Source organism: Salarias fasciatus, chromosome 20 (genome assembly GCF_902148845.1).
Source record: "Salarias fasciatus chromosome 20, fSalaFa1.1, whole genome shotgun sequence".
Classification (NCBI taxonomy): Eukaryota; Metazoa; Chordata; class Actinopteri; order Blenniiformes; family Blenniidae; genus Salarias; species Salarias fasciatus.
In genome coordinates, this window is record NC_043764.1 from 29,762,667 (window position 1) to 29,776,303 (window position 13,637).

Here is a 13,637-nt window from a genome sequence, read left to right on the forward strand (position 1 = left end):
TCCTCCTCCTCCTCCTCCTCCTCCTCCTCCTCCTGCTGCTGCTCATCATCATCCTCCTCCTCCACACGACGGAGGTGTTTAAACCCTCAACCCGGTGCATCCTCCCTCTCTCTCTCTCTCTCTCTCTCTCTCTCCCTCTCTCCCTCTCTCCTCTCTCTCTCTCTCTCTCTCTCTCTCTCTCTCCCTCTCTCTCTCTCTCCCTCTCTCTCTCTCCCTCTCTCTCTCCTCCGCCGCAGCACTCCGCCGTCCATCGGTCAGGTGACCGCGGAGAGCGGAATATTCATCAGCACTGTCGTCGTCTTTCATCCCTCCACTCCTTCGGACTCCAGGCAACCGGAGCTGCCGCAGCCCCGGTCCACCCTCCCCCCTCCCCGCTGTATCCTCTCATCCGGTGCGGGACTCTCTCCGCTCCACGCACACGCAGATTACCGGGGATTTTGCCTCCCCGCCTGCGCGCTGATGCTGATGTCCTTGAGCTCGGCCTGCACGGTGAGTCGGTGAGTCCGTGCGCGCTCGCGCTCGTGCGTGACTCTTATTTACCCAGGACGCATGTTTTTGCTGTTTGCTGGAACACGCGAGGCGGAGGCGGAGGCGGAGGTGGAGGCGGAGGTGGAGCTGACCGGGAGCCGGTCCGGAGGCTCCGGGCGGCCCGCGGTGGATTCCTCCTCAGAGGCCTCACAGCTGGAATCACAGCCGGACAGTATGGCTGGATCATAAGAACCTGGCAAACACTGCGATGACATTATGAGGAAGTGTGCGTGCGCGCGCGGGCTTCAGTGTGTGCGTGCGTGCGCGCGTGCGTCAGTGTGTGTGTGCGTGTGTGTGTGTGTGTGTGCAATGTGCGCAGAGCCGACGATACATCTCCATCCATCGTCCATTCATCCTCCGTCTCCAGCCCGGCGGCGTGCGCTCTCCTCGCCCCCCCCCCCCCCCCCCCCCCCCCCCCCCCCCGGTTCTCCCGGTTCCCCGGTTCCTTCAGGGATCACTGGTTCTGGTTCGTCTCTGTTCCGGCGCATCGCACCTGCAGCGCTCCGTCTGCGGGGGTGTCCGGTTAATCTGGTGAATCTGTGCCCGGGTGTCGGTGGTGGAGCTGGAGGTGGAGGGGGGGGACCTTCACAAGTCGTCCTCCGGGAGGGAGGGGTGGAGGCGGGCGGGGGGGTGCAGGAGCAGGGAGGGGGGCCGCGGCGGTGGCCGGCCGGTAACCTTGCGGAGGGACGGAGGGTACGGGCGCGCGGCACGCGTGCTGTCTCCTTGGACGGTGGCGCGGGCCCGGCGGAGCTCCCCGCCTCCACCAGCAGCCGCGTGCAGAGGATGGAGCACGTCTGAAGGTGACCAGGAAAGGTCGTTTAGTGTGGGAAACACACTGTTGCACGGGGCAATTCCTGCACAGAGGTGCAGCTGCAGGATGCGTGTGCGCGCGTGTGTGGCCGCTTTGGGTGGAGGTGGACGGTGGCTCCTGTGGGAGGGACATGGGTGCATACAGATGGTTGAGAGTGGACATCCATCCTCCCGAGACTCCCGTCTTTGCTTCATCCGCGCTGCCTTCAGTGGCTCTACAGTAATGCAGATCATATCTAGAACCGGCCTTTAACCCTTTGAAGAGAACTCTTATTTAAATACTCAACCTTTGGCTTTTTCTTCATCAAAATGACTCATAATTTTGTCATATTAGTGCATTCATGCATGATCAATCAGTTATAAGGGTTCGAAACTACTGAAAAGCCTGCATATTTCACTATTTATAGCTACAGAAATACGATTTTTTGTTTTTGATCCCAACTTATTATTTTGTTTTGCATCACATGCTCCATATCATACAGTACAGATAAGAGATACTTATTTATGAAGGGGCAAAACACAACGCTGTTTTTAAGATTATATAAAATTGTCATTAATTTCATGAACTCTCTCTGATGTTCATGCGTGTCACACTCCGAGTTAGTTCATCTTCAGTGATTGGCGTTGAGGGGAAAACGTGACGAAAAGCGGACGTTTCCATACACGCTGATCCGCCTGCTGAAGGGTTAACGGCTCCAGCCACTTGGCTGTGTCGAATTCTAAGTGTGCTGTTCCCACTGGGCATTTACAAGAAGTGCGAGTGGCGCCAAGCCAGTGGTGGCGAGCGACGGCGGTGGCGGCGGCGGCCCAGATAGAGAGGCCACTCTTCAGATGGCTGACAGGGAAATTGCTACTGGACGTGCACAGGTGGAGAACATCCTGACGGGGTGGTCCGAACGAGGCTCCACGCCTGCATGGGACAGGCCACTCTGCACAAAACTGTTCAGTCAGATGTACACACACGCACACACACACACACACACACACACACACACACACACACACACACACACACACACACACACACACACACACACACACGCATGGCCCTGCTTGGCCTAGAATCAGTTCCCGTGAGGACTTTCACTCCTGCGTCTTCCACTCTCCGCGGCCTTCCTGCTGCTGCGATAAAGAGAAAAAACACCTGAGGGAGAAACAGTGTCCACTTTCTCTTTTCAAAAAAAAAGGAAGAAACTAAACAAATTGCTGTAACCCTCTGAGGGATAGCGTGGATAAATGGGCCGGCTGCTGAGGACTGTGCTGACCTTTTGTCTGACTCTTTTCATGTTCAAACACATTTTCAGCCAGGACCACCCTCCCTCCCTCCCTCCCTCCCTCCCTCCTCCTCTCATGCTCTCATTTTGAAAGTGCTGTGGTGTATGACACATTAGTGTGTGTCATTACAGAGATCATATAATTGATGTCTCTGGGCGCGAGTGTCACTGTCTTCTTTGTGTGTTTACTGTCCCGTCCTGTGGCTGAAGGTCTGCATGTGTGCATACAAGAGCTAGGAATGCAAAAAAAATAAGCAACAAAATGTTTTCCCTGGATTTTTTTTTCATTATAACATGCAGACATATCTAATATATCAAAGCTCTGAAAGCTGCAGTCACAGAGTGGATGATCACAACAGCTTATTTCATTCGCACGTGACATATTGCTCAGGACGGACCAACCAAACTTCAGTGGAATCAAGAGGTGCTCTATTTGTGTTTATTCTCACATATATTAAACTGATGTAACATTCCTTACAGATCATGTGAATAATTATTGTTTGACTTTGGTGTCCACTTTTGGGCTGCGTAGGCACTTCACTCAGGATCAAAATATGTGCATTAAATGAGAGATGTCAAAGAGGTTGAACTGAAAGTGGCATAAAAAAATATCCAGCCTGTCCAGCAGGATGACACTGCAGCATGTGGAAATAACAGAGACGATATCAACTGGAGTTTCTCCACAAAAGTAGCTGCTATTCCTGATGAGGGCAACAACACATTACAAATAGCAAAAAATGAACAGCAGGTGAGAACAAAGCCTGCTGTAATGCAGCAGTGAAAGCTAATTATCTCATCTTATCTTATCTTATCTTATCTTATCTTATCTTATCTTTTAAAGCTTTAAAGAAAACTATTACAGATTTTGAATTTCAAACTTGCACTTTGCCCCTAAACTAAGCTGAACTTCACACACAGATGCTACAAAAACCACTCACTCCTGAGTCATAAAACACTACCTGAGCCCCCTGTAGTACGAAAACCTCATAACACCTCAAGAACCAAGGTCATTGCGGCCTGAAAAGCTCACATTTTGGTAATGTTTAGATTTGTATTTAGCCTGAGCCTTGTGTAAGCAGTAATACATCGATTTTCTCTGTTCAACCACACATACAACAGCTATCAGCTACCCATATGATTTTAAAAAACAAAATTAGAGAGTGAAATTAAAGTCTATCATGATAGAATCTACGATGAAAATGCAGGAGAATGCCGAGTATCTCTGGAGGTAAACGAGAGGACATTTAGGCATCCGGGTGGAGGCTGGTCCCTCGAGATCTCCTTGGAGTTGTGCATGAGAATAGACGGCTGCATTTCCACAGAGACATTCTCAAAATCGTGTACGGTGGCAGGAGGCGGTGAGACTCTGGGACCCCAGTGAAACTGGATCGTGTGGCTGAACTCCGTCCCACAGAGGCTCTGCAGCATCGACCCGTCTGAAAACATGGTTTGAGGTTTCATCAGAGACCCAGCTGAAGTCTGGTGCAGGTAGTTGGGTGTGACTCGATGTGCAACGGTGTTGACATTAACGCTGGACTCCCGCTCTGCTTCGGCGCCGTCAGCCCCCCCGGACCCGGAATAACCTGAGCGATTGATACGACATGAAAGGGCAAGACTGGACTCCATCCTTTGGTGGCATTAACCCACCCTGGAGCGGCAGGGTATGGATAGCAGCTGTTGGCTAGCAGGCTGTTGGCTAGCAGGCTGTTGGCTAGCGGCTGTAGGCTAGCAGGCTGTTGGCTAGCAGGCTGTAGGCTAGCAGGCTGTAGGCTAGCAGGCTGTTGGCTAGTGGCTGTAGGCTAGCGGCTGTAGGCTAGCAGGCTGTTGGCTAGCAGGCTTTTGGCTAGCATGCTGTAGGCTAGCAGGCTGTAGGCTAGCAGGCTGTTGGCTAGCATGCTCTTGGCTAGCAGGGTGTTGGCTAGCAGGCTGTAGGCTAGCAGGCTGTAGGCTAGCAGACTGTTGGTTAGCAGCTGTTGGCTAGCAGGCTGTTGACTAGCGGCTGTTGGCTAGCAGGCTGTAGGCGAGCAGGCTGTTGGCTAGTGGCTGTTGGCTAGCAGGCTGTAGGCTAACAGGCTGTTGGCTAGCAGGCTGTAGGCTAGCAGGCTGTTGGCTAGCGGCTGTTGGCTAGCAGGCTGTTGGCTAGCGGCTGTTGGCTAGCAGGCTTTTGGCTGGCAGGCTGTTGGCTAGCGGCTGTTGGCTAGCAGGCTTTTGGCTAGCAGGCTGTAGGCTAGCAGACTGTTGGTTAGCAGCTGTTGGCTAGCAGGCTGTTGACTAGCAGGCTGTTGACTAGCGGCTGTTGGCTAGCAGGCTGTAGGCTAGCAGGCTGTTGGCTAGCGGCTGTTGGCTAGCAGGCTGTAGGCTAGCAGGCTGTTGGCTAGCAGGCTGTAGGCTAGCAGGCTGTTGGCTAGCAGGCTGTAGGCTAGCAGGCTGTTGGCTAGCGGCTGTTGGCTAGCAGGCTGTAGGATAGCAGGCTGTAGTCTAGCAGGCTGTAGGGCTCAGATGCTTGTTGTTTGCTGTCTTGGTGTCAGCTTCAGATGAGGCTTGACATGGCTCACATTAACAGACAGAGAACATGAAACCCAACATGACCTTGACCAAATACAAAACCAAACGAAGAAAACTGAAATGTCCAAAGCAAAATCCAAACCTGAACATGACACCACAGATGTGACGTGAATCACTGCATGAACAGCGATATGGAAAAGAAAATGTCAGCGATCCCAGACATGAACAATTAACAGGATGAGCATCACAATCAGAACAACACGACAAAACCTGAAACACCAGAAACTATGAGGGAAGTACACCAGACAACACCCTCGAAAAATAAGCCATGAAGGCAAAAGAAAGAACAGAATACCCACACAAAACAACATTCCTGTTTGGATGTGCTACAAAGGCCAAACACGTTGCACAACAAAGTATATTTCTTTCATTTTGATTATTCTGCAACGCAGCCTCACATGTGCAGTGCACACATCAAAGCTGAGAAACAAACAGAGAGACAGACTCCCAGTTAGTTGCAGTAGTTGGGAGCACGAGCAGAGGAGCTTTTTCTTGCCTGAGCGTTATAAAATCAGACAGAATCAGTGAGTAAGAGATTGGGCTGGGAAGAAAATGTGCGACTGCCTGAGTAAATAAATGATTGCAGTAGCGGGAAGCAGATAGATGGAGAGAGCGACAAAATGAGGGGAGTCAGGAGAGGGGAAGGTGAAATCATAACTGGCGATGAGACAACAAGACGGGACAGAGAGAAAAGCCCCTCCAACAAAACCTGTAAACTTCTGCAAATAGACGGAAAGAGATTAGTAGATGGGAGCAACACGAGAGAAGATGGAGCGAAGAAGAGGAGGCTTCAGAGGCAGAGCAGGGTGACTCAGTCATAAACTAACACTCAGGATGGAAGCATGGCAGCGCTGGGAGGGAGAGGAGGGAGAAGATGCAAGAGGCAGCGAGAGAAGGGAGGAGGGGGAGGACGGGAATTAATCATGAGCCTCTCTTGTCTCGTCCTTTTTTAAATGTTCATCCGCATGTAAAAAAATCAAAATCAGAATGCGTTGTGTCATGTGCAAGACCTCGAATCGAGTTACATCCGACACTAATTTCCATGCGGGATGAAGCATAATGAGTAATTTCAGAGCACCTGAGAACGTTCCTTCCAGTTCCTGACACGCTGATCATACTACAGAAAGCCTCTAATGCTCATAGTGCTCAGTGTGTTCAGAGTGATATCCTGTTATCAAACGAAATGCTGGATGTGGTCTCCACTGATTTGGTAGAGGGTCTCCAGGGTCTAGAGGATCTGAGGGGCTCGAGGGTCTGGAGGAGGTGTGTTAAAAGGAGCCGGAGTGTTCCGACGAGGACTGAATAGAGTGAGAGATGTGAGGACGAAACAGAGCAAAGTTTCATCTTAAAAACTACAGCATGGAAGAGCACAGCTATGTGCAAAATATGAACAATGAATTTACATGGAGTCAAGCCCTTACATAAGCTCAGTACTAACGCCGTGAGCTAAGGCTAGACGCGTAGCCACCAGCTAACGCTAAAGTTATGACTACTGTTAGATTTTAGCTGCACACATTGGAGATAAACAGAAAATCAAAAGGCATGATTTTACTATCTGAACAAATTTTAGTCAGTTGATTGATTCATTCATCTACCATCAGAGAGTTCATAGACTAGAAGGGAGGTGATGGTTATTGACACCGAGTGAAACGTCCAGTGAGAAAGGAGAGAAGAGAATCTCAGTGCAGCTCCTCTAGCGGTCTTAACCTACAGCAGCTTCACTTTGAGTCAACATGTTCCTAATTTTAGAAATATTACGCAGGTGAAAGAAGGAGGTCCTGCAGACCTGTTTAATGTGGGAGTTAAAGGATGAGTCCTGGTCAAAGGTCACTCCCAGGTTCCTCACTGTTAATGGATGTTAAAGTAAAACCATCCAGGGTCACTAGGTTTAGATACATTTTCTCTCAGGTATTTTGAGCCAAATGTAGCAACTTCTGTTTTCTCTGAGTTTAGGAGGAGAAAATTCAGACTCATCCCAGTTTTTACGTCTTTAAGACAAAGTTCAAGTTTAACAAGTTGATCAGTGTCTCGTGGTTCCATAGATTAGTCGATCCCCACCACTTCTCTTCATGTAAGTTGGAATGAATGATTGATCTAGCATTAATTCAAATTATACAACAATAATGACAACATAGTTGTGTAATAATGTAGATGTATATTTCTTAATACGATTTTTAAGTTTTGGTCTCTGGCAAATCCCAAAGACCAAGACAGGAGGATAAGTTAAAAAAAAAACCAAAACAAATGTTTTTATTGCCAAAGGAGGAAACACAAAGCAGAGGCAGTAAAGCTGCGGTGTTGACTGGCTCAGATTTAAGATCTGCACAGACGCCACAAAAACAGAGAAATTTGTTCTCTTGATTTTCCCCTGAAGTCTGAAATGTCCTGGCCAGACCTCACTCTGTTGTTTTTCTCTCAGGGAAATAAACACATTTCTCAGTTCGCTGCGTTGTTAGCCGGATCTGTGAAGACTCCACAGAGGAAACGCAGACAGAATTAGCCGGCACACAGGTGGAGTGAAGACCAGGTAGCAGTAGACAGGTGAGCTGAGTCAGAACAGGTCTCCCTCAGCAGAAGCCTCAAAGAAATGTGAACACACAATCCAAACACAAAACCCTAACCACAGAGCTCACACAGCTTTATATCAGAGTGCTTCACAGATTCACAGCTCAGAGGAGTAGTTTGCTGTTCAGTGCTTTTGCTTGAGGGACAGAGAACAATGAGGGATTGAACCTAGAACCATATTCTATAAGTCAAAACAATGTACCTGGATTGAGGCTGGTTGGGGGCCCTACTGTGGGGAGTTTGCATCATTTTTGTTGGGTGGTGCTCATCCGAAAACAGTTTAATTGGTCACTTTAAAGGTCTAATACACGATTTTCTCGAAAAGACGAAGCCCCACATCTGTTACTCACTTTTTGAACAACGCGCATGCGCCAGACCATCCGCCCGGCTCTCCTGCTTCTCCCAGGAAACGCGGAAGTGTACGAGCGCGATCTCCTCTTCTCCGGCGTGCACGGCTCTGTTTACAGTTTCTGCGATCCGCCTCGCTCATAAATAAAGCTTTTTTTTCCGAAACAGTTACAGTTTCATTATGTCAGACTCGCCATCGGTAAGTACTAGCTCAGAAGCTCACCGGCTACATAAACACTCTGAATGCGCATGCGCAAAAGGGAGAAGCTGATTGGGCGCAAGCACGGAGAACCGCCTTACGAAAGCAGCTCGTCAGAATGATTGACAAACAGACCCACCAGTTATTTAGGTGATCCACTCGGAAATCAAAATGTTGTATTACACCTTTAAGTTTCAGTCAGTTGTCAGCGTGAGACTGGCCTGCGATGGACTGTCTTTGGCAGGGGTGTCCAGACCTCAAAGATGCCGGACATTGGGCCTTGAGGACTGAGTTTGGGCACCTCTGGTCTGTGGTGTCGCCTGGCCTCACCCACCAACAGCCATATGCGATATGCTTCACTCTCTCAAGACTTTGAGTTGGATGAAATACAGTAAAAGGTAAAGATTGTTGAAGTGATGATTGAAACTTAGCTTCAAAGGAACGCTAATGTTGCTCATTATTAGCTTGATGTGTTGGTGTACAGTTGTTTGTCTTGCATAGTAACTACTCGGGAGTGTGAAAGTCAATTTGATCAAGAGCAGGTTGAAATATGGCATGCTAAATGACCCAATTTTTGTGCTGCTTACGAAGGATGAATTCTAAGGTTTAAATCCACTTAACGTTTGCGTGCGCACACGTGGAAGCTGAACAGGATACGTTCATCATCAAGTCAAATAACATAGTGGGCTCAGCGTGTTTGTCTTCATGAGTATCAGATGAGCGTTCCAGATCACAAGAAATATTCCGAGTTTATGCTGTTAGATTACTGTACAGTGTGAAATGTCCTGTTGTTCACTTGTCTTAATGGCGATTGAAGAGGAGGTGCAAACAGCCTCTGTCTTTAGCAGAGCCCTGCTGTTTTTCTTCAGCTGGCTTCCCTCGACTTTTAGCAGCAGATTTCATGTGTTGTATTCCTGTTTATGTCTTGAAATATTTTCTGAATCCCGCCTGTTGTTCTTCTTATTCCAGTAGTTTTGACTTTGCTTCAGATCATCTTCCATATTATGTGTTTGGCGTAAAGCTTCGATGACTACGTCTTGGTAAACAGGGCCCTAAAGTGTCATGATTATCACGATTCTTGATTATTGAGATTAAGATTTAAAGGGCTGTATTTTCAGGCCGTGTCTGAAAGGCAGCGTTGAATCGAGGCTGGGCCGGCCTCATCTCGCTCTCTGATGCGTTTGATGTGCTGGTGGTGAGTGAGATCAATGGAGCACGGCGCTAACGCTTCTGTCTTTCTCCTGCTTTCTTCCAGGTCCCGCTAGTGCAGCAGTAGTCACGCCTGAACTGGATCTGCTTTCCACGTCTGATTTATCAGCAGCCCTCGCCTCGCTCGCCCCTCTCTCCACCCGCCCGTCATCCCTCCATCTCTGTCAGTCTGTTGGCCTACCTGTCCGTCCGTCCGTCCGTCCGTCCGTCCGTCCGTCGATGGACTGGCTGTGACTCCGGAGGGAGGGGGACAGAAACAAGAAAGGAGTCGCAGGCTGTGGAAAACAAAGGAGAAGAAAGCTGGATTCATTCAGACGTCACGCTTCTGAGGTGCCCCTGCTCGCTGTCCTTCATCCCCCTCATCCTCCTCCACCTCCTTCTGTGATGGAGATTTAAAGGAGCAGTGGGAGATCAGAAAAACACTCACAGCCAACACTCCTTTTGCCCTTGAGCAAAGTATTTAAAAAAAAGGGGGTTTGGGGCAAATTCAGAGGATTACATTTGATTTAAATCTTAAATCAGAAAGAAGATTCTGACTGTTGTACACATGAGCAACTCTCCAGTCACCAAGCGAAGGGGGACCTGAGCAGACCACCGAGGAGAGGAGGACCAACACAGAGCGTTAACCTAACTGACATGTCAACAACAGCCACCATGGGCGAAATGGCAAACAGCGCTGTGGAGTTTTACCCCAAAGGGACTCGAGGCGGGGGCGGAGGAGGAGGGAAGGCGGATGGCAGCCACGCAGGAGGAGACTTTGTGGTGACGGTGAAGGAGCTGAGGGAGCTGATGGAGCTCCGGGGGGCCGATGCCCTACAGAAGGTCCAGGACAGCTACGGCGACTTAGAGGGACTCTGCCAGAGACTACAGTCCAGCACCACTGACGGTGAGTCGACCGCACACACGGCTGAATGAGGGGAAATGCAACGCAAGCTTGGATGGATGGATGGATGAATAATGCAGGAGGAAATGGCTGGTTGGATGAATGGATGAGAGCACAGATGTATGAATAGACTGATGGGGGAAGAGAAAACACACGAAGGGTGAATGGATGGCTGGCTTGGTGGATGGAAGGATCTGTAGAGTGGAAGAGTTAAAGGAAAGGAATCAGTGTGCTGAGGTTTTCTGAATGAGTGAGATTGTTCACCGCTGGGGTCACACCAAACACACAGATGAAGTCACTGTGAACTGTGTGCAAGAGGTGGTGATATCGGTACATTTAAAATCTCTACTCTTCAGCTTTCATAAGACACAAAGTCAAACAGGTTTTTAAATGTTTCAGATAAAATTGAAAACAATACTGCTGGTCCAGTGACATTATGAGTTACCACTGATCTGCCTCATTGCACTGACAGTGTAACATGCATACAGTGTAATTCACTGCGTTCTCCCTCTGGTGTTCTAAATAAGCTGGTTTTTAGTTGTATACTGAGTAGAAGTGAACAATGTAGACATTCACCATCTCTACCAGAAATGAAATTACCTCATAAGTTGGACTTTAAAATCATTGAGCTTCGATAGCCTTGTGATGAATTGGCATCCTGTCCAGGTGTGTCCGTCCTCACCTGTCCAGGTGTACCCTGTCCTCGCCTGTCCAGGTGTGTCCGTCCTCACCTGTCCAGGTGTATCCGTCCTCACCTGTCCAGGTGTATCCGTCCTCACCTGTCCAGGTGTATTCGTCCTCACCTGTCCAGGTGTACCCCGTCCTCGCCCATAGTCGCCTGGGATCAGCCCGAGCACCTCATAACCCTGAGCAGGATGAAGCGGTACAGAAGATGGATGGATCCACTAAATGACCATCATCAGTATCACTTCATTACTGACTGTGCTGTAATTTTGAAATATAAACATTGAAATCATTTTGCACCAATATTATAATGGAAATCCACACACAATTGGAAAAATGATATTTATACACTTGGACTGGATAAAATGATTATATTTTTAAATGACTAATCTAGCCATTATTTTTTCGATTGCCTGAACAATTATTTATTTGATTGATTATTTTCCCTTTATTTGATTAATATAGTGACTGCACGGCTACATGCCACATTGAAGCAACTAGTAACCATTTGATATTGTTACACACTGTCTGAAAATATCAGCGTGTGGCTTTACTGTGGCAGTTGAACTTGCTGATAAACTGCAGTTTACTCCAGTAGGAGCAGGGTAAGCTACGTGATCATTGAAAACAAGTGTACATCTATTTGTGCTGTGCTGTGGTCTGCTGCGATAATGTTCAGGATTTTGTTTCTCCCAGTAGGTCTGCTGTTATGATTTTACATTTACCATGCAAAAATATGATTTTGGCAGCTTCGCAACGCAGACAGAGCCTCACGCAGCCGCGGTGATCTCTGGGAGGAAACCACATCAGGATAAAAACCCTCTCTACGGCAGTGTGTGATACTCCAATATGGAGTATAGTCTTTTCTGATTTTTTGGTTCCTAATCTTGTCCTGCAGCTTTGAGCTAGTGACAGTTCTTAGTAGATTTACTTGCTGTAACGCTGTGATGTGCTTGGTAACGTCCTGGCGTCCCGATCGTGGTTCAGGCAGAGGGAGTGGAGCAAAAGGCTGCAGCGGGTCATCAAGTCACTTCAGCTTTTGTCACTCAGCGGAGAGGAAACGGTCCATCACGTCATCCGTGAGCCGAGCAGTCATGCTGAAGGCTCTGCCGTCGCGTGGGCCAGTCTTTTAGAGAGGGAGGCGTGCGAAGCAGCTTCAGCTCTGATTTTGCTTTTTTTTGAGGAAATGTGTCCACAGCTGCGTCTCTGTGTGTCATGAGGACGAGATGTGAGGTGCGCTGCTCACATGGTATCTGTTCCCTGACGGCGCGATGGCGTCTGACAGGAGGAACACAAACATCCACATTAACTCTCTCTCTGATGGCTGAAATCAGGAAGACACAACATCTTCTTCTCAGGCAAATAACTAAACCCAGCTGATCGGGTTTAGTTGCGTTTATGTGGTTTTTACTTGGACAAAGGAGAACATGCGTAGAGGATGAACTCTTTACAGTCTCTGCTTGGTGATATCATTCTTTTTGTTAAAGTGTGTATTGTCTATACACTTTGACTGCTTGTACACGGATCGTTTTGGTGTCATGGTGTTACGAACTCACCGTTAATCCGTGATAGCAGGGATGTCAAACATCAGGAATGTGGGCCAAAACTGGCCCATAAGAGGCTGCAAACCGGCCCTTCAAACCATCAAGGAATAGTAAAAATTAAAAAAAAATATATATATTTTTTTTTTTTCTTTTTAAACTAATTTCTGGACACAACACAACACTGAGACCCGAGCTGAGATAGTGGCGGTGCTGCCATGAACGATACCTCGATATGAAACGAGCCAGAGCCATGCTGTCAGGGGGAGTTTGTAAAAACATGTATCAGGAAGAGGTTTATTTGGACATTTCTCTGTATTTTGCACCAGAGGGTCTCATTAAAATTGCCTTTATGTTGAGATTGTCGTCATTTTCAGAGGTAATCATCTGGTTTTTATGAAAATATAGATATTTTTGTATGGCATACTCTGCATGACAGCTAAGAAAAACTTAGTTTTAATGTGAAGGTTATTCTGGGACTATTTTCTCAACCATTAAAAATGAAATTGAATTGAATTGAATTGAACTGATTTGAATTGAGCTCTATATAAAAAGTTCTCTAAAAAGGACGAATCTTTTGTTTCTGTAAAAGATTGACTGTACTCTGTTGTTTTAGAAGCTGCATGTTGGTGGAGCTCCGCCTTTAAAGGGTTAAACCGTGATTAAATCGTTGTTTATCAATGTGAACCGTTATGTCAGCAGTCTGAAAATGCAGAAACATCTACACCAGAGTGTACCGTCCAAACATTAGTCATATTTATTTAATCACTGAGCCTGTAGCGCTAATAAAATAATGCCTCACCACATGTAATCACTTTCCGTCATGGCTGAGTCGAACGGCCAGGAAAGATGCAGTCGGTGGTTTTTCAGCTCTACTAGTCAATGTCAATTTAAATTCTATTAGTCTTTCTGAGTTTTTCCATTCCACCTTCATAATGTTGGCCGATCAAAGAGCCTTCTCCTGCTTCGTGAGGAACCGTCACCCTCTGTTGCTGCTGCGCGGTATCAGGCGGACACGCGGCCGTCTTGTC

General features: G+C 47.8%; 1 protein-coding gene and 1 long non-coding RNA gene across 2 annotated transcripts in view; both read left to right on the top strand.

Annotated features, from left to right (window-relative positions):
* On the top strand, positions 1-9,755 carry LOC115408743 (uncharacterized). Its single transcript, XR_003933791.1, has 2 exons — positions 1-489; positions 9,545-9,755. It is a non-coding gene; the product is annotated as an uncharacterized LOC115408743 (long non-coding RNA).
* A 180-nt stretch (positions 9,756-9,935) lies between these two features.
* The window catches only part of atp2b3b (ATPase plasma membrane Ca2+ transporting 3b), a 46,072-nt gene continuing 42,370 nt past the window's right edge, over positions 9,936-13,637 (top strand). The window contains 1 exon segment of the mRNA XM_030119649.1: positions 9,936-10,384. Coding sequence (XP_029975509.1) covers positions 10,135-10,384 — 250 coding nt within the window. The 5' untranslated portion in view covers positions 9,936-10,134.